Source organism: Phialemonium atrogriseum, assembly GCF_030411735.1.
Source record: "Phialemonium atrogriseum strain 8032-3 unplaced genomic scaffold QBC33scaffold_35, whole genome shotgun sequence".
NCBI classification, from domain to species: Eukaryota; Fungi; Ascomycota; class Sordariomycetes; order Cephalothecales; family Cephalothecaceae; genus Phialemonium; species Phialemonium atrogriseum.
The window spans coordinates 109,633-128,593 of NW_026848172.1; the positions used below are offsets into that span (position 1 = coordinate 109,633).

At 59.4% G+C, this 18,961-nt stretch overlaps 5 protein-coding genes across 5 annotated transcripts; 3 read left to right on the top strand and 2 right to left on the bottom strand.

The window, feature by feature from the left end:
• Positions 1-1,194: 1,194 nt before the first annotated feature.
• On the bottom strand, positions 1,195-3,047 carry QBC33DRAFT_460317 (glycoside hydrolase superfamily; the record flags this gene model as incomplete). Its single annotated transcript, XM_060424978.1, has 2 exons — positions 1,195-2,879; positions 2,945-3,047. 2 exons carry the CDS (start codon positions 3,045-3,047, stop codon positions 1,195-1,197), a joined length of 1,788 nt encoding a protein of 595 aa, XP_060279216.1.
• A 2,801-nt stretch (positions 3,048-5,848) lies between these two features.
• On the top strand, positions 5,849-7,372 carry QBC33DRAFT_252133 (thioredoxin-like protein). Its single transcript, XM_060423008.1, has 2 exons — positions 5,849-6,598; positions 6,725-7,372. The coding sequence occupies exons 1-2, from the start codon at positions 6,237-6,239 to the stop codon at positions 7,050-7,052; spliced, it is 690 nt and encodes a 229-aa protein (XP_060279217.1). The 5' UTR covers positions 5,849-6,236; the 3' UTR covers positions 7,053-7,372.
• Positions 7,373-9,050: 1,678 nt separating this feature from the next.
• Positions 9,051-12,870, top strand: QBC33DRAFT_252157 (uncharacterized protein). The gene has a single exon (XM_060423009.1). It carries the CDS (start codon positions 9,310-9,312, stop codon positions 12,592-12,594), a length of 3,285 nt encoding a protein of 1,094 aa, XP_060279218.1. The 5' UTR covers positions 9,051-9,309; the 3' UTR covers positions 12,595-12,870.
• A 35-nt stretch (positions 12,871-12,905) lies between these two features.
• On the bottom strand, positions 12,906-15,107 carry QBC33DRAFT_599182 (acetyl-CoA synthetase-like protein). Its single transcript, XM_060432019.1, has 2 exons — positions 14,346-15,107; positions 12,906-14,229 (listed from the first exon to the last, which is right to left on the bottom strand). Exons 1-2 carry the CDS (start codon positions 15,018-15,020, stop codon positions 13,066-13,068), a joined length of 1,839 nt encoding a protein of 612 aa, XP_060279219.1. The 5' UTR covers positions 15,021-15,107; the 3' UTR covers positions 12,906-13,065.
• Positions 15,108-15,959: 852 nt separating this feature from the next.
• QBC33DRAFT_581330 (phosphatidylinositol-glycan biosynthesis class S protein) lies at positions 15,960-17,701 on the top strand (the record flags this gene model as incomplete). Its single annotated transcript, XM_060431262.1, has 2 exons — positions 15,960-16,211; positions 16,277-17,701. 2 exons carry the CDS (start codon positions 15,960-15,962, stop codon positions 17,699-17,701), a joined length of 1,677 nt encoding a protein of 558 aa, XP_060279220.1.
• Between the last annotated feature and the right edge of the window lie 1,260 nt (positions 17,702-18,961).

Sequence of the window (18,961 nt, forward strand, 5' to 3'; positions counted from 1 at the left end):
TTAACGTACGTCAGACGGCATATTAAAGGATGAGTCCCACAGCCGTTCAATTCCACCCAGATTCCTGATTCTCACAATAAAGCAGCGACGGATGATTGAAGACGTTTGCTCGCGAGCGACGAGAAGTATATCGACTGGTCCTCCACTGCTCAGCCCTGGCCGCCTTGGTAGTAGGACAGCTCATCTCGTCGTCGGTATTATCCATGTCCACGTAGCAGCGATGCAAGTGAGTAGGGCAGCCAAGATGGCCGTGCCGTATCCAGGCCCCGCCGCAGAAGCGCCCCGCGCTTTGTACCGCGAGTCATAGCACAGCCCAGTGAGCTTCGGATCGGTCCAGGCTTTGACCCCGAGGCACCTGGCGGTATCCAGCATCTTCTTAGCCACGTTTGCGGGAAGCTCGTCGGATGACTCGCCGCACGGGTTTGCCCTTGGATGCGGCGTGTCCGGGTCGGCGTACGGGCAGTAGTCGGTATAGCCCTCGCTCCTATACTCGGGACTCCACGTGTTGTCGAGCGGGTCCTTGACATTGATCGTGGCCAAGCCGGCGGGAGAGGGCGCGTCGGTGGCGTTGATTTGCGGGACGATGCCGGCGTCGCTGCAGAGGCGACGAAGGAGGGAGCGAGGAGAGAAGCGTAAATCATTTTGAGGTTGCTTCTACCTTGGCCTTGGATTGTAATGGGAGAGAGGTCCTACCTGGGGCTGAGAAAGCTGCGCGGAGGAGTCAGTCACATATCAACGACGGAAATCGCCAATTCCCAAACTATGAGAACCCCAGAACCCCCCCCATCATGCCGGGAAAGAAAACGAGTGCATACCTAGCGACCCGACCCTGCAACAGGCATTTTTTAGCCTCAATGCGAGCTTACATTTTGATTAACCGGGCACCATTTTCTCATATGCACTTGGGTCGGTGGTGAGCGAACCGGTGCGGATTGGTCCAACCGGGTGCTGCGCCGCGGGCAACGGACCGAGTACTCGTCCATCTCAGCTTCCCTTGAACCAACCTGCACCGACATAAACACAGCCCCATCACGGCGCAGATGATAAATGAAGCAGAGATATAGGATCTTGAATCTATAAACAAGAAGTCGGCAGAAACCCCATCAGAATTACATTAGATATTAACACGTTTTCACCGTTCACAACATGGCAAACCCTGCCCCACACCAGTGTAGATAGCTTCCGAGCCTCTCCTTAGTAATACTCGGGCAAGTCCCCAAAGCTCGGCACCGACTTGGAGCAGCCCCAGTCGCGCTTGTACGCAGTGGAGGGCATGAACTTGCCGTCCAGGCCGGCCTCGTAGCTCCACAGGGGCGCCGACTCGGTCCTCCACGTCCAGTAGAACCAGCCCCAGCCGGCCTCGAAGGCGTCCATCTGGGCCTCGGCCCACGTCTGCAGGAAGACCTTGTAGCCGTCGTCGAACTTGGACGGGTCGGCGTTGGCCGCTGAGCAGTCGCACCGCTTGTCGAGGGTCGGGCACTTGGGCGACCCGATGGTGCCGGAGAAGGACCCGTTCCACCGCGCGCCGTTGCCGACGCCGTTGAGGTACCGCGTGCAGTCCGTGTCGGCCTGCGACCACTCGCCGACCATGGTGGGGCCGAAGCCTGTGTTGATGCTGGCGGCGATCTGGGCCGTGAAGGTGTCGCACGCAAACGACACCCGGGCCGCGTGCTTGAGCTGGATGAGGTTGTTGTCGAAGATGGTGTACTCGTGCATGTCGATGGCCAGCTTGTCGCCGTAGCCCGTCAGCTTGCCGGACCACGCGTCCAGGCCCCGGAGCGCCTCGCTGAACACCTGGATCGCCTCGACGCCGTTGCCGCGCACCAGCTCGTACGCCTTGGTCGTCCATGCGATGAGGTCGGCCTGCGGGATCGACTGCGCCGGCTCGTTGCCGAGCCCGTAGAAGGCCACCACGTTCTTGTACCGGTCCTGCGCGAAGAACTTCGACAGCTGGTCGTGGATGTCCAGCGACCGCTGCCCGTTGAGCTTCCCGTCCGGCCCCAGCAGCCACCCGACCGTCCCCTGCCGCCCGCTGTGGTTCCACCCGTTCTGGCTGCCGGGGAGGCCGTGGAGGTCGAGCTTGACCCGCAGGCCGTACCGGCGCGCCCACTCGATGGCACGCAGGAGGTAGCGCCACGACACGCCGGGAACGTACGGGTCGCCCTCGTACGCGCGCACGGCCCAGTACGAGAAGGGGATGCGGACGTGGTCCAGGCCCGCGTCGGCGATGCGCTTGAAGTCGGACTCCGTGATGAAGGTCGAGTAGTGCTTCTCCAGCGTCGCCGCGGCCTCCTTGGGCCCCAGGTGCGCGCACAGGCTATACTCGTCCGAGATGCCCAGGCTGAAGTCGTAGTCGAAGAGAGACGGGGTGATGAAGGGCTCGAGCGAGAGCCACCCCCCGATGCTCACGCCGCGTATCGGCCGGCTGCTGTATGAGCCCCATCCCTTGTTTAGGGCCGGGACGTTCGGGTTGGCTCGCGCCGAGTCATCCCAGGTAGAGTTCAGGCCCACGATTGGGAGGTCGCCGACCGTTTCGGCGGTGAATGTGCAGTTGAAGTCCGCCATGTCCAACCACGAAGTTGGGTCCGTAATGGTCCCCTTGGCCGATGAGGGAATGCTGCCCGATGTGGAGCATGACGTCGGTTTCGGTGGCCCGGGTTTTGTGGAGGTGGCGGTGGCGGCCGCCCCGCCAGACCCCGAGCTAGATCCAGAAGAGGACCCGGGGTCGGCTCCGTTGGTGGCAGAGGATCCGGAGGCCGAGTCGGACGAAGTCCCCGAGTTGGAGTTAGAGCCAACGCGAATGACATTCTTGGCGACAAGAGCCCCAACAACGGCGCCTGCGATAACAAGCACCGCCAAGATAACCCCGATCCAAACCCCTGCGGTACAAATATTAGCAAAAGCACAGCCAGTAGATAACCTCGACAGGGGATTGGGCTCTCACAAATGGGCCTTATCCTCCCGGATTTCTTCATGGATCTCCCCAGAGGCTCGGAATCATGCCTCGCTACACCTAGCCTCTCGCTACTTCCCCCGGCCCCTCCCATCATGGCCTCGCCGCCGCTGTCCCAGTCGTCGCGTGCCGTCATTGGTGATCAAAGGATAAGTCACCAATGGTCGCGTCCTGCTGCATGTTCCGCGTGCCACTTGCTTTGCTTGGTGACAACTTCCTCAAATGCTATGTCCTCCTGTGTGACCTTGGAGGGGAGGTGCTTGACGAAGCTGTGGTTACCCGTAGAATAGAGTTTTGAGGTTAAACGAGCGAATGTTCGGGCCCCGACGGCGTCCCCTCGACCCGAATACTCGGGTTGAAGTTGATGGGGTGTGCAAGCAATGGATTTCGAGGACGGCAGCTGCAGGGTCTTGTCCACCTAATAAAGGGAAGGAGCACAACGGTCTTATTATGGGAAGTTCGGCCTTAAGCTGAAATCCTCATTGGGCCTAGCGTGGTTGTTAGTCGCATTGATGCTCACGCCAAGTCCTAGGCTGCATTTTGTCCTACCATTATTGTCTTGGGCGGCGGCCTGTGATTTGCTAGACGGCAAGGGCAATAACGGTTTAATACGAACAGTGTTGGCACGAGACCTTCCGCCATTGGGCCGAATTTGCAGCCGCACCAGCCGTGGGGTCCCTGAATCCCAAAAATTAGACTCAGGGTCCATGCCCCGTATTTTCCCCAGAAGGGACAAGTTTATCAATGCGCTAGGCTGCAGCCGGGTTAGACAATTTCCTGGTACGAGATAGATGATAAAGATAGACTTTCCATATACTGGGACTTCGTGTTCCCCCCCATTGTTCTCAGTTATCTTCTACGGATCGAATACGGAGTACACTTCGTAACTTGATGGGGACGACTTCCCCTGGAATCTCCTCCGAGGTGTGACGGTAAAACCGTCGAGGCTAGCAACCCGGTCGTCAAAGCCACTCGAATCGGGGGCAGCAAAACCCGCTGACCATCTCTTCTCGCTGGTTAAAAGTTAAAACAATGGCCGAGGCTCATGTACTCAAGGGTGTCACGGCTGAGGTAACAACGACGTAATCCCCTGACTGGATCGGCGATGGACGAGTCACCACCAAGGTCGGCCGCGGGGCTTCGTCGCTCTGCAAACCACATGACACGACGACGCGGACCGTTGGGGAGAAGTTCAAGGAGCAACTCCAGAAAACCGTCGAGATCCCCCTCTAGCGCGACGGAAACGCCCCCCACACCGCTTGGGCCAAGGCAAAGTTGGAGATCCACTGGATCGAGGACCCTGTGCTGGACCCGGACAGCAGTGCGAGAACCTGCGGCCCGGCCTCCTAGCCAACCTTCCCCGCGCCGACTTTCTATCCACATCTGGGGGTTCCGTGGGCCGAGGCCAGACCCTACAGGTATTCAGTGCCTTGCGCTCTACCTGTCTCGGCGTGTGCGGACCCGAGACTAGATGAGCATCACGGGAGAGGCCTTGGTTCCGGCTTTTTTTTTGGGTTGCGGTTAAGGTTGGCGGTCCACGAGTACCCGGCAATTCTTGCTTCCGATATGATGCCTTCGAGAAGGATCATGATCCAGGTAAGGGGTTAGCACTCTGGCCCCCACTTTCTCCTTACACTCAGCGAGCCTCCTGCTCCATCTCTCCTGCAGTTTCCATACCCTCTCCTTCTTCGCACCCTCCTCCACCCTCGGTGGCTACCCAAGCGTTGGAATCCCCAAGCGCTCTCCTGGAGCTACCTTCTTGCAGTCGTACTGCCGTGGACACTCACCCAAGCCACCTTCACTGCGAGCTCCGAGGCGGCGAATCCGGACGGGGCGTGGCCCGCAACCTGAAGAGGGGCCTCGTCCGCATGGTGTCTGGGTCGTCGGCCGTCATGATCAGGATACAGGCTAGAGAGAGTGTTTCGCCTGTTGGGGACGGGGCGTATGCGCCTGGCCATCAGTGGAAAGCATGCTCCTGGCGCAGAGTGTAACTGGCCGGCCACTCAGGGGAAGCCCATCACTTGGTCTCTACCTTCGGCATCACGCCTTGGACTTCCCTGTCGTGACGTCTGAGCAAGCATGGGGTCTTCTAGGCAATTCTAGGACCGGGTTTGACAGGTAACAGCGCTTCATCATACAGAGCTCGGTCAAGGACGATGCTTTGTAGATTGGCGGGGCAATCAAGTGTGCCGAGGCGAAGCTACACAATGGGATTCTCACCGTGCAGGGCTGTCGAACGGATGGCCTGGGAGGAGGGGATTCTCCCCGTCCGAGGACTGCTTCTCACCGACTGAGGCCACAATCTGTGCCATTTTGCACTCACTGAGTCCCAGCCATTCGACTTGGCAAGCGTCGAGATTCAAACACCGAAGGCGGCGATTGAGGCAATCGGCGGCTGTCGGCCAAGGAAGCCGGGCCGGGCACTAGTAAATAGAGCAAGAACGGTACCTGGATGTGACGCCACAGCCTTGCATGTACACTTCGTTGTACACTGGAGGCAGTTTGCTCCAGGCCAGGTTTCAGATCCGGTCGTTGAACTGCGTGGAGGTTTGGGCAAAAAAAGGGAAAGTCTAGCACGCTAGGTAGTCGCCATATCTTGCCGATGGGCTGGGGGATCCTGCTAATAAGTGGAGGACGGGATTCAAAGGATAGAACCCCAAAAGGTGTGACTTTCTGAGAAACCACGGGCACCAAGGCTCAAGTCCTCACTCATTGCACATTATTGTTTCAGTCTCGAGAGCACTGCGTGGCGTAGAAATCACATAATTGTCGTTCAAAATGGCATCTGCCAATTAAAATCACGGGTGATCGCGCAATGCTACGCCTTACCGGACTGGGTTAGTGAGGGGCAGCTTGGTTCCCCAGTTCGTCAACTGCGGGGCAGTGTTGGTGGGAGAAGAGTTCAACAGGGACATCACTGACAGCTGATTTCGCGCGGAAGCTTAAGATTTGAAGCCAGATAATCGGTATTGCGTTGTTTTTAGTAATCAATATGAAGAATCAATGCGAAGAAGGTGACTTTCTGTGGTGCCGGAATCTAGGGACTTGGCTCTGCCATCTCAAATAAATACGTCGCCAGCCCCCCCGCCCGCACATCTTCCTCCCCCACCACAACATCTCATCATAATCATCACCCTGTTTACATCTCTTCCACCTACTACTCCTCTGCGACCCCTATAAACCAGTAGCAGGTTTAAAACAAAGAAAACCACCACCAGCTCAGATTCTTTTCACAATGGCCGACCAGCGACCAGCTCCGTATGTGGCCACAACCTCATAGTTCATGTTTCCAATGATGGTTGCTAACACTGCTTCTTCCAGTCTCCGCTTGGGCTCAATCGCCCCCAACTTCAAGGCTGACACCACCGGGGGCCCCATTGACTTCCACGAGTTCATTGGCGACAAGTGGCTCGTCTTCTTCTCGCACCCGGAGGACTACACCCCTGTCTGCACCACCGAGCTCGGCGAGTTCGCCCGCCTCGAGCCCGAGTTCACCAAGCGCGGTGTCAAGCTCATCGGCCTGTCGGCCAACACCCTTGGCAGCCACGAGGGCTGGATCAAGGACATCCAGGAGGTTACCGGCTCCCTCGTCAGCTTCCCCATCATTGCCGACAAGGAGCGCAAGGTGGCCTATCTCTACGACATGTACGTTATTTAGCCACCCCCGCCCCCTAACTTCCCCTCCCAATCACCCCTCTCCAAGGCTCCAAGGGGGAAGGAAGTGGGGAGGAAATCATGGTGAGCCGACGCTGACGCTCTAAAACCGCACAGGCTCGACTACCAGGACACCACCAACGTTGACGAGAAGGGCATTGCCTTCACCATCCGCTCCGTCTTCATCATCGATCCCAAGAAGACCATCCGCACCATCCTGTCCTACCCGGCCTCGACCGGCCGCAACAGCTCCGAGGTCCTCCGCATCGTCGACTCCCTGCAGACCGGCGACAAGCACAAGATCACCACGCCCATCAACTGGACCCCCGGCGACGACGTCATCGTCCACCCCAGCATCCAGGGCGAGAAGGCCAAGGAGCTGTTCCCCAACCTCCGCGCCGTCAAGCCGTACCTGCGCTTCACCTCTCTCCCCAAGGACGCGTAAAGGGGCAGGCGCTTTCCGGATGTGGAGAATGGAATGTGTTGTCCGCGTTAGTGGGAGAGCGTGGCGTCTGACTATGTGTCTGACCCATGCGTCTGTGCCCAGCTGAAGGAGGGACGAGAGGAAGAGGTATACCTCGGGATGATGATTGCGGGCCAGAGGAGGAGAAGGAGGAGGATATCGTTATGAATCCACCACCCAATCTTGGCACGTCTGTATGTACCTGTTGTTTAATGGAACCATTGGCTTAGCCAACTTCAACGAGGATCAAGGGAATAATTCCAGGTAGCTCCTGATGCAGGAATGAAGGAAACAACCTAAATAAAGAACAAAAAAGGAAAACGAAACATCTCTCATCGTCGATCCAGCCCTGAACGTCGCGAGGTCAGCGCCGGCGAAACTGATAAGCAAACGCCAAAATGGTCAAGCCTCTTCGATCCACGGTCTGGTGGGAAACCCCTGCGGCAAAGCTCGGATGATGTGGTGGGAGCGGCATGGTTGCTGCACTACCCACAGTAAAGCAAGCTTAAGCGAATGGGAGGCCAAAGCAACGGGGTGCACGGTGCATTATGAGGATGCCCTCCAGCAGCGACAATGTGAGCCCATTTTGGGAATCGTGGTGACTGGAAAAGCGATGACGAACTTACGGGATCCCTGAAACAGAACAGCAAAGGCCGGTAGTGTACTGTAGTGGTACTGGGCAGGGAGGTAGCTCAGGTAGGGCAGGCAGGGTAGGGTAGGGTGACGAGGAATCCCTGCCCTGCCACGTTTTGGAAGAATTTCGATTTCGATTTCGATTCTTTCCAGACGAATTGACAACAGGGCTAGCTACTCTAATCGAAACCATCCGTTTTGTTTGTTTTATTTTTATTTACGGATGTACGCAGTTCATCTAACTCCATCCCACAATCGATCCTTGGGCGTACCTAGGTAGGATCGTTTCCACTTGCACTGGAAACTCAGCGGCTTTCACGTGCCTCTCAAGCGAACAGATGCTCCAGGTACCTCCGTACTAAATCCCATGGATGTTCCCTGGGACTGGAGGTCTGGGCGCTTGCTCAGGTACCAGTACAGTGTGTAATCTCCTGTAAAATGCAAATAGAGGAGCTATGACACATTCTCACCTGAAGATCAAGCACCCTTATCCTTGACGAAATAAATAGCTCTTGAAATAACACAGGGCTAACAGAGTCTTGCCAATACGAGAAGCTATTGAGTGCAATACCTATTCTGATTTAAAATAGTGATTGGCGCAACAATCTGACCGCTACCAACGAATCTGGATCTAGATTACTCTGTTTGGTTTCGGTGTGATGGATGGTTTGTGCACAATCCGGTACCCCTGTAATAAACATACCTACACTGTGTCCGAGGTACAAATTCTACGCATACCGACTTCGTTGAGTCCATCAAACTGTACCAAGGTACATGCATGTACGGGTCGAGTCCGTCCTTGCCGCGCCTCGCTTCTGCGCTTGCTGGCCTATCATCCCTCCCCTCCTGCGATCCAACACCCTTTCAGCCAGTTGCCCCGATTGTGCGCCCATCTGTCCCCTTTTTAGCCCTCGCGCATCTCCGCTTTCCCATCGTCTACCTTTCCACTTCCACAAACGAATGTCTGTGCGATGGTCCGCGCTGCTGTGGGACAAACCACCTGCCCTCTCGTTTCCCGCCCGCTCTCGATTCTCTACTGCCCTCGCTGAAGAAGGCCCTGCGAAAGAGCGAAGATCGTCCGCTCTGACTCCCCTGCCAGGGTCACCCGGGAAATTAAGAACTGCAACGTCGAGCCCACAGTGCCGCCGCGAAAGGTAGGATACCCCCCCGGGCGATATCACCTGTCAAACCATCATAATCCGCTCCGCCGAGCTGGAAGCCGTTGAAACTTGATACACTTCTCTGCCCCATCCCGGTCGTTGCTCGCGTGGCGTGGCGGCACAGTGCCGTGATCGTGGGCTCCTCCTGGGTCGTGGGTCGGGTCTGTGTGTGTGGATCAAGACTACGCTACACAACTCCAACGTCCCGTCCTGCTTCTTCCATTTCCTTGGCCTTGACGTGGCTCTGGCTCTGGCCCTGGCTCATCCTGTACCTATTCTTACCCAATTTTCTCGGCCTCTCCTGGACTCGCTGTCCAGTTTCAATTCCTACTCTTCCTCTTCCTCCTCCTCCTATTCCTTCCTCCAATCTCCCCTGCTCCGCTCCGTCGTCGTCCAGGTTCGCTCCCGGACCTGACGCTTGCCTTGAGCAAGCCAGGCCGCCTAGCATGTCGGGGTCTGGACTAACCGCCAACTACTCAGGCCAGCTCTACGCCGCCGGCGACTCTAGCCGCTTCTCAGATTCGGAGAACGAAGGACGGTCGGAGCGGTCGCCCTCGTCCAGGTCCCCTTCCGAACTCATCTCCTCAGCCTTCCGAGGCATCAAGAGGATCACGCCCGGCCGGGACGATATTGCCAAACTATCCCGCCAGCCCTCGCATATCGGCTTCCGACGTCCGTCCGAACCCTTCATCGCCATTGAGAAAGCAACAACTTCGGCTCCCTTGTCCTCCAATTTCCCCTCCTCAACACAGAGACAGCATGGTCGAAGCTTAAGCTTCCAGGACAGTCTCGCAAAACCACTCCCTGTGCCCCCGCCCGGCGAGTTGTCGCCTACGGGCCCCCCAACGCCTCTAGCAATCCCGCGACACGGTAGTCTCGCTACAATCTTCGATTCGGAGACGTACATGGATAGTCGGACGAGCACAATGGACTCAGCATCTTCGGCAGAGATGAGCGGACTTTACATGCAAAATCAGCTTGGCACTGGGCTTGATTCGAGTATGACGAGCAGCCAGAGCAGCTTGGCAAGTTTGGCAAAACAACACGATAATAATGGAGGGGAGGATCAGCGGGATATTCTGACCCCGAGAAGCAATGGGCCACCGTCGGCAGGGCCGTCACCCCAGGTCGGCGGCCAACCAAGGGCACCGGCTGCTGTCGGTACGCCGGGGACCCCATCGTCAGCGCATCTGTCAGGCTTGATGTGTAACGTCCACCGAACGACGGGGAGGGAACCACACCCGCTGGTTGGTGCGACGACGACGATACTGGGGGATAAGCTATACGTCTTTGGCGGAAGGATATTGTCTCGGAGCAGACCTGCACCCCTTACGGCGGACCTCTACGAATTGGACCTTATCCGGCGGCACTGGACCAAGCTCGACACTAATGGAGAGATCCCCCCTCCGCGCTATTTCCACTCCATGTGCGCCCTCGGCGACACTAAGCTGGTCTGCTATGGTGGCATGTCCCCGTCCCCAAGCCAGTCCACCAGCCCTTCGGCACAAGACCAACAGACCGAGGTCACTGTCATGTCGGACATTTACATCTATGACGTACCCACCAAGAAATGGACATACATTCCCACCTACGACTCACCCCAGGGCCGCTATGCACACTGCGCATGCATCCTGCCGTCGTCGGCGACCTTCTCGTCACACAAAGCTCCCCTGTCTGCCCTGCAACACAACCCGTCCGTCGGAAACCCGAACGAAGGCCGGATCGGGATCAACATCGATGGGTCGGGCGGCGCCGAGATGGTTGTCGTTGGTGGCCAGGATGGGGCGAATCACTATATCGAGCAGATCAGCGTTTTCAACCTGCGGAGTCTGAAATGGACATCTACGCAGTCACTGGGTAAGAGCTGTGGCGCCTACCGAAGCGTCGTCGCCCCGCTCCCTCCGCCTGTCGCGGCGAGGGTGGGGAAGGCCAGTGCCGCGAACGGTGCTCAGAGACAGGAGGGGGGAATCAGCCAGGAGGCGAGAGAGCCAGGGTCGAGCATGTTGATATACAGCAATTATAACTTCCTAGATGTCAAGCTGGAGCTACAGATAAGGTCTAGCGAGGGCGTCTTGAGCGAGAGGCCAATGACGGGCACATACGGCCCCCCCGGCCTGCGGTTCCCCAACGGGGGAATCACCGACACCCACTTCGTCGTCAGCGGCACATATCTGACATCTTCGAAGCAAGAGTATGCGCTATGGGCGCTCGATCTGCGGAGCCTGACGTGGAGCCGCATCGACGCCGGCGGTGCCGTGTTCAGCCAAGGCAGTTGGAACCGTGGCGTTCTCTGGAATAGGAGAAACACCTTCGTCGTCCTTGGGAACCGAAAGAGAAGCCTCGTCGATGACTATAACCACCGCCGCATCAACTTCACCAACGTGTGCATGGTCGAGCTGGAGGCCTTTGGGTTCTACGACAACCCCAGGAAGACAAATCCCATGTCCGGGTTCGTCTCGGCGAGCAGTCCGTACACGCAGCCGGGGCTCAGCCTCGCTCGCAAAGCGGGCATTACCGCCGGCGGACGGTTTCACTCGCGGGCAGCCGAGGAGCTCGGCGAGAAGGCCATGGGGCTACGAGAACTGTCAGACATGGACATCCTCTGCATCGGCGGCGAGAGGATACCCGTCAATTCCCGAATTGTCGCAAGACGGTGGGGCCCATACTTTGTGCAGCTCCTTCGCGAAGGAACGGCGACACAAGACGGGAGCGATGCCGCCACTTTGAAGTCAGGGGCAGGATCTTCCTTTTCGGGGGCCCCCGGAAGCACAATGAGGAGCTCGGGGGTGACGTTAACGCCCAGCAGCAGGGGCACCATGGACAGCTCCATGTCCATGGCCACCACCATCATGTCGGCCAACAGTTCGACGGGCAAGCCGCCGAGCACCGCGGGCACCTCCATGTCTGGCGGCACGCTCTCTCCAGGCGTAGATCCAGCCACGATCAACACCGCCCCGACACCGCGAACCCTGCCACCGAACAGCAGGCCCAGGTGTCTATACCTTCCGCACACGAACCTCACCATACAGGCACTCCTGCACTTCATCTACACGTCCAGCCTACCTCAGCTGTCATCCCCACTCTGCACACCGCAAATCCTCTGCAGCCTGCTGCAGATCGCGCGCCCGTACCGCATCGACGGCCTCCTCGAGTCGGTGGTCGAGAGGCTGCACAACCTCCTCGACTCGAGGAACGCGGCGGCCGTGTTCAACGCGACGGCGATGGCGGCCGGCGGCGGCCGCGGCATCGACGGCACCCTCAACCCCAACTTCTTCCCGCTCGCGGCCGGTGGCCTGGACGGGCTCATGAGCCCTGCAGACGCCAGCCCGAACGGCGATGCCAACGGCCTCTCGTCGCGGGCCGCGGCCCTCAGGATCAACACCTCGGCGCAGCCGCAGAGCGGGCGGCCGGCGAGCGGCGAGATCTCCGCGGCGGCGAGCGCGAGCGGGAGCGAGTGGAGCAGCGAGCGCGGGGACAGCGACAGGGGCCGGTCGCCGACGAGGGAGGTGTGGACGGGCGAGCTGAGCAGCGTCATCGGCCTGCAGAAGAGGGGGCTGAGGGGCCTGATGGAGGGCCGGAGGATGAGGGAGCGCACGGGGACGAATGCTACTACTCCCGGGGTGGGCCCCGGAGGAGGAGGAGGAGGAGGGGGAGGAACACCGACGGCGTCGTCGTCGTCGTTTGGGAACCAGGGACAGGGGAGGGTGGGATTGGGCATCTCTGCGTCGTAAAAGCGCGATGTAGAATTTTTCTAGTGGGATGCTTGGGGTTGCCAGCGCTTTAGGTGGCTGATGATTTCTTCTGCTTCTTCTTCTAAGTATATTCTTCTTCCAAGTATAGACTCAGGCAGGCGGAGAGCCCCCCTCTTCCGGCTCTGGTGCACGTTTTCTCCTTGCTGGAGAGGGTCGCCGCTGAGAAGCCGGCCATGATTTGACGAGATTAGTTGTTAATGGCAAACCGAGGTATTAGATGACTGGTCAAAAAATGAAGTAAACGGTAAATGCACCTGCAAGGTTTGAGCGAGTGACGCGCAGTACGAAAGCGAAAGATAACGAGGTTATATGGCACATGAAGCGTATTGACTGTTAATACTGATATTTACATATCGACCGGAAAAGAACAGACTCGTCGCCTGAATTTAGATCGAACCGACACACCACACCACATGGGACATGACATCGTTTCCTCATGATATTGATTCTTCACAACTTGACCCGCCCGCCCGCCAGCTCGGCCCACTCGCCGGGCCCAAACCTGGAATACGTCCCGTCCCTCAGCCAGTAGACATCGTCGCCGCCGGTCCTGTCCGGCGCCACGCCCTCCTCCCGCAGCTGGTGCTTCTGCTGCTTGTTCGTGCCAGTCGTCCGCATCGCCGCCGCCCCGCCGCGGACGACCCGCAGGAAGAGCGGGAGCGCGTACCTGGGCAGGCCGGCGCGGACGTGGTCGGCCAGGCTCTTGAGCGCGTCCCCTGTGACTGCTCCCGTGCCGTCCGCGGTGAGGGCGGACGGGTCGAGGACGACGGCGGCGCAGCCGGCGCGGCCCTCGTGGTGGGGCAGGGCGGCGCCGTAGACGTTGGCCTCGCGCACGGCCGGGTGCAGGCCTAGCACGTGCGCCACCTCGGCGGTGGACACGTTCTCGCTCTTCCAGCGGAAGGTGTCGCCGACGCGGTCGGCGAAGTAGAAGCGCCCCGCGGCGTCCCAGCGGACGACGTCGCCGGTGCTAAACCACGCGTCCCCGCGCCGGAACACGTCGCGCACCACCTTGCGCCCCGTCGCCTCGCGGTCGCCGTAGTAGCCCTGGAAGCGCCGCCCGACGTCGCGGGCGGGCAGGTGGAAGAGCAGCTCGCCGGCTTCGCCGGGCCGCGCGCGCCGGCAGAGGCCCGTCGACGGGTCCCGGCGCACGCGCTCGGCGTCGTGGTCGAACTCGGCGACGGCCACGCGCCCGCGCATGGCGAGGTTGAACAGCCAGCCGCCGCGGCCGACGGCGCCCGTGCTGAAGCGGTTGCGGCTCAGGTTGTACGTAGCGAAGCTGCCCTCGGTGGAGCCGTAGAACTCGGCCACCGTGTCGATGCCGAACCGGTCGCGGAACCGGTCCCACACGTCGGGCCGCAGGCCGTTGCCGAAGGCCACGCGCACTGAGTGTTTTCGGTCTAGGTTCTCGCCTGTCGCGGGGTCGATCTGCGGAGGCGCTGAGAGGAGGTATCGGCATGTCTCGCCGACGTACTGGATGATGGTCGCCCCGTGGCGCCGCACGTCGGGCCAGAAGCCGGAGGTGGAGAACTTGCGGCCTAGGGCGATGGTCGCGCCCTGGCGGAGTGCGGGGCCGAAGCCCATTAGCGTGGCGGTGCTGTGGTAGAGGGGCATTGCCTGGGTATGTGTTGTCAGTCCTGGTCGGTTCGGGTTGTTCTACCCCCTTGGTTGTGTGTGTGTGTGGGGGGGGGGGGGGGGGGGGTGAAAGTGGTAGATGACAGAGAGAAACATACCACATAGTAGACATCGGTGGGTTTTATCCCAATAAACCTACTGGTAAAGCCACTGGTCACCGTCACTTTTGCCCACGAGACAATAGCAGCCTTGGGCAGACCCGTTGTCCCGGAAGTGTAGATGAGGATCGCCATGCTCTCCCCCGTCACGTCTGCCCGCAGCTCGTCGGGGAACCGCACCGGATCCGTCGCCAAGGCCTCGGCCTCGAGCTCGGGCCCAAACACCTCGAAGCGGATATCACCGCCGAGCTCCTTCCGCACGTCGTCGCCCACCTGTGCCGCGGCCTCGGGCCCGATCAGCATCAGCTTCGTGGTGGCCTTCTTGATGCAGTGCACCAGCGCCTTGCCCGTCAGGTTGTAGTTGATGAAGGCCGGCTTGGCGCCGATGGCCCACAGGGCCATGAACAGGAAGACGAACTGGTCCGTGTTCTGGAAGTCCAGGGCCACGATCTGGTCCTTCTCGACGCCCATGCGCGTCCGCAGCCAGTTTCCGTAGCGCAGCACCATGTCGTAGGCCTGCGCGTACGTGTGTCGCCGGTCCTCGAATAGGAGGAAGGGCCGGTCGGCCGATGACTTGGACGTCGCGAGCGACTCGAGCCGGTAGAATAGGTTCAGACGGCCCCGGTACGAAGCCCAGCCGAGATCGAGTACCGTGGGGAGGATACAGGAGGCCATCCGCGCATCGTAGGAGAAGCCGGATCGGGCGTTGAGGTAGGCTGCGCCCGCCGCGATGGCGGGGACGGCGACGGGAAGGGGAACTGGGCATTGGGGAGGGGAGGGGGGGGGGAACTGTTAGCAAGGCAGCTAGTGCTTTTATGCAAGTGAGTCGCATGATAGGTAGTGTACTTACGAGGCATGTCTGCAATGTGAACCCTTGGACAGTAGAGAGTTGTTCAGCTCCAGCTACGGCCAACGACCCGCTAGGTGCCTACACTGATCGAAGTGCAAAGATTGGGTTCGATGGTAAACTTCGACAGAGGTAGACCCGACGCCAAATCGGATGCGATTGGGAGGTCTAGTTTGTTGCAGACTCGGAGACAAGGTTGTGTCGATGATAGAGCAAGCTCAAGTCAGGCTATCTCCTCCCTTCTCCTCCCTCCCGATCGGACAGCGACTGTTCGCTCATGGTCCGCACTCCTCAGGAGGAGCCTCGGCTCGATTCTTGAAGCACCAAACCTACTTCGTAATGTTCGCCGACGGAATGGTGGGGTCCGAGCTAAGTGCCAACCAATCTGCGTTAACTCGTTTCAACGTTTCCAGCCTCCATCAAGCCGACGACTGCCACAATTCTGCGGGCTGCCACTGGTATAATTGGCGTTGGTTCGTATTCTTCAGCCTCTCGTTCCATCCTTGCGGGGAAGCTCGTCTCAATCTGCTGATTTAGGAAATCATGTGAAGCCGAATCGCGAAAGACCCCTGTCCCCTGTCCGTAGCTTATCAACATCCCCGCCCAGTAATCTGAGCCCTGTTATCTCCACGTGTTGATACATACTAGCTCCTTCTGTCAGAAAGACCACGGTGACCCGTGACCGCGTCCGTGACTAGAGGCAGGTAGCTTTACGAGGATCCAAGGCCAGAAGGCAGCAGCAAAACTGACCTACAAATTGTGATGGCATGGCGGAAACGACAGCAGATTCTGTGCCCGTGTTGCGGGCGGTGACGGGAGAGAAGAAGGAGGATGCCGTCGCACCAGCCCGCAAGCAACCGCCCCCGGAGAAGCCCTCAGATACTCGCCGGCGCAGCTACGTGATCCTCGCCTTCTGGCTGATCGTCCTCTGCCTGGGGCTCCCGATATGGTGGAACACGACGACCATCTACAGGGCAGATCTGCCCCTCGATGAGATGATGGAGTGGGCTGACGGCAAGGTTCGTTGTCTTTCTCTCAATTGCGTGCAACCCGTCATGCTGACCTCTTACTCTCCCTCCCCCAGGCCTGTCGCCCCGTCTTTCCTCTACGCATATCCATCCAAGCCAACATGTTGCACGAACAGGAGGCCCAGAATCTCTTGCGGTTGACTCAGCACGCTCTCGACGATCTTAACGATTTCTCGGGCCACCACCTGCGCCTCCAATTATCCCCGCGCGATGACGGAGACGAGGCGGAACAAGTCGGCGACTCTGCCCTCACAATCAGGCTCATGCCGGGGGACTCGACTGGCGCAGCCCTTCACCCTTCCTCTCCCGTGCTCGACATAACCTACGGGCCCAACACGATCCCGTCTCCGACCTCGTCGTCTTCGTCCCTTGCCACCTACATCGCCGGCCAGCTGCGGTCGACTTTCGCCGAAGAGCAAGCCATCATCTCCTACCTCCTCTCGACAAGCTCGATTCCCTCGGACCAGCGGCCCCAGAGCCTCACGCCCGAAGTAGCCGAGTCACTCGCGAAGCGTACGACACGCTCCCTCAAATACTCTCCCACCTACCACCTGACCTTCTCGCTCTTTGCGAGCGGTTCCCGGCCGAGGAGTTGGGAGATCGAAGCGGCCATTGATCAGTTTATGAAACCGGTCCTCGAGGTGCTCGGTCCGATCCACAACTTCACCATCGATACCCAAGTCCAGCTCTATGCGGCTCCTGGCGTACAATCCCAAGTCCTCAGCAAGGAGGACCTCTCGTCCTTTATCAATGCCGCTGAATGGCCGCTGTCGCCCTCGATCGGCGGCGCTCCGACCGTCAACTTTATCATCTTCATCGGCAACCAGACCATCGGTCTATCCCCACAGGGCGCCGAAGGGGAAGGTGACGGCGACGGCGTCTCCTCTGCCACCTCCCAGTCGTGGCTAATCCCCCAGTGGGGCTCCGTATATCTGCTCCCCTTAGCCGGCGACACCCCCAACGTCTCAACGGAGACGCTCAAGCAGCCGCTGCTGACCTTCACGTCCCACCTGCTCTCCCTCCTGGGCACGCCGCAGTCGGGATCGCTCCCGCTCCGGCTCTCGACGCTGTCGCGGGTCCGGTCGGCCGACCTGCTCCTCCGGGCGTCGTCGACGCTCGGCAGCCTCGCGCGCCTCTCGCTCGCGCTCCCGTCCATCTCGATCCCGGGCAGCGTAGCCGACGGCGTGGCAAAGGCCATGGACCACCTCCGGCTGGCGTGCGACACGCTGGGCTCGGCAGAGAGCCTGTCGCACGCGCGCGTGGCCGAGGCCGAGGCCGAGCGCGCCTTCTTCGAGAAGAGCATGGTCGGCCAGCTCTACTTCCCCGACGAGCACAAGGTCGCCGTCTACCTGCCCCTCCTGGGCCCCGTCGGCGTGCCGCTCGTCATGGGCCTGCTGAACGAGGTGCGTGCGTGGAGGAGGAGGAGGAAGAGCAGGAGGGAGAGCGCCGAGAAGGTGGCGGCGGCGAAGAAGTCGTCGTGAATTGGGCTTTGTTTTGGATGGTATTAGCACGGAACGGATGGTCTGTAGTACGATTTATCTTTAGAGGTCCCCCTCGTGTTGTCGCCGTGTCTTTTTAGTTGGGCTAGGCCAGTTCCTCAGCCCCGGATACCAATACAAATACAATAATGATATCGATATACCGAAGACACTCTCCTGTGCTCCCCCGGCTGATCCCATCATCGTCCGCTGATGGTCTAGAATCCGAAGGGTCAAGTGCGCCGAGGGCCGACCCGCCTGTGACCGATGCGTTTCTACAGGTCGGGCCTGCGACGGCTATGGGGTCTGTGGCGGAGGAGGAAACGGCCATGGCCACCGTCCTGTTGGCCCGAGGGTCCGCATCGTCCACAACGTAACTGGCCTTGATCGCGGTGCGCCAGACACCGACACCCTCGCTTCTCGACCGGGAGCAGAGCATCCGCCAGCGTGGCTCTCGTCACCTGCGTGGTGTTTATACGTCTAGAGTTTCTGCGCAGGCACTATAAGTCGGGCAATATATACCTGCAGAACGGAACAAAGCTCCTCGGCGGTATTGCCATGTCGGACAGTGGACTGGGGCTGCTTGGGGGGCTTCTATAGGGACATCCCCTTCGCCGACGACGACTTTCCCTTTGACAGCCAACCCCGGCAGCGATATTTGGCGCTGTCGACATTGCCAGAGTCGTACAGGATACGTGACGTCCAGGTGGTGTTGCCTGGCAGCCCCCTAGAGAAGATTGCCATGGCCTACAGCCGAAGACGAGAGGGCGGTGGCTGGGAAGTGGTTTGCAAGAAGATACGATGCGAGATGACGATGTTGGACAGACTAAGGAGCAAGACGGTAGTGATAAACTTCGGAAACGAGGTGGGCTATACCCCTTGAAGAAAGCTTGCCCCGGTGACATTGGTACGCCAGAGGTGATACCCAAGATACCCAGAATCAACTCCCCTGCCCCTCCAACTCCCTCTCAGTCCACTCCCACAACTTCTTCATTATCTCCTCATCCCGTCCCAGCCCAGTCGCCGCATCCACCCCAACAGGCTCATAATACGTCCCACTCACCAGGGGCGAGATCGATACGGCTGCTAGGGAGTGGCTGCGGATGGAGGCGGCGGCGGCGGCGAGCTTGAAGGGGGAGCGGACTGTTAGCCGGATTTGTGACGGGCTGTGCTGGGTGAGTTCGAGGGCGGTTTGTTTGCCTAGGCCGGGCGTTGGGGTGATGAGGCCGTTCTATTTACTATTGAAGAGAATGTCACGTAATT

Bases quoted from the DNA above. Each gene is read 5' to 3' on its own strand.
- QBC33DRAFT_252157 (XM_060423009.1), top strand. From the start codon at position 9,310: ATGTCGGGGTCTGGACTAACCGCCAACTACTCAGGCCAGCTCTACGCC.
- QBC33DRAFT_599182 (XM_060432019.1), bottom strand. From the start codon at position 15,020: ATGGCCTCCTGTATCCTCCCCACGGTACTCGATCTCGGCTGGGCTTCG. The intron at 14,230-14,345 runs GTATGTTTCTCT...ACACATACCCAG, and splicing joins CCACCGATGTCTACTATGTG to GCAATGCCCCTCTACCACAG.
- QBC33DRAFT_252133 (XM_060423008.1), top strand. From the start codon at position 6,237: ATGTTTCCAATGATGGTTGCTAACACTGCTTCTTCCAGTCTCCGCTTG. The intron at 6,599-6,724 runs GTACGTTATTTA...AAAACCGCACAG, and splicing joins GTGGCCTATCTCTACGACAT to GCTCGACTACCAGGACACCA.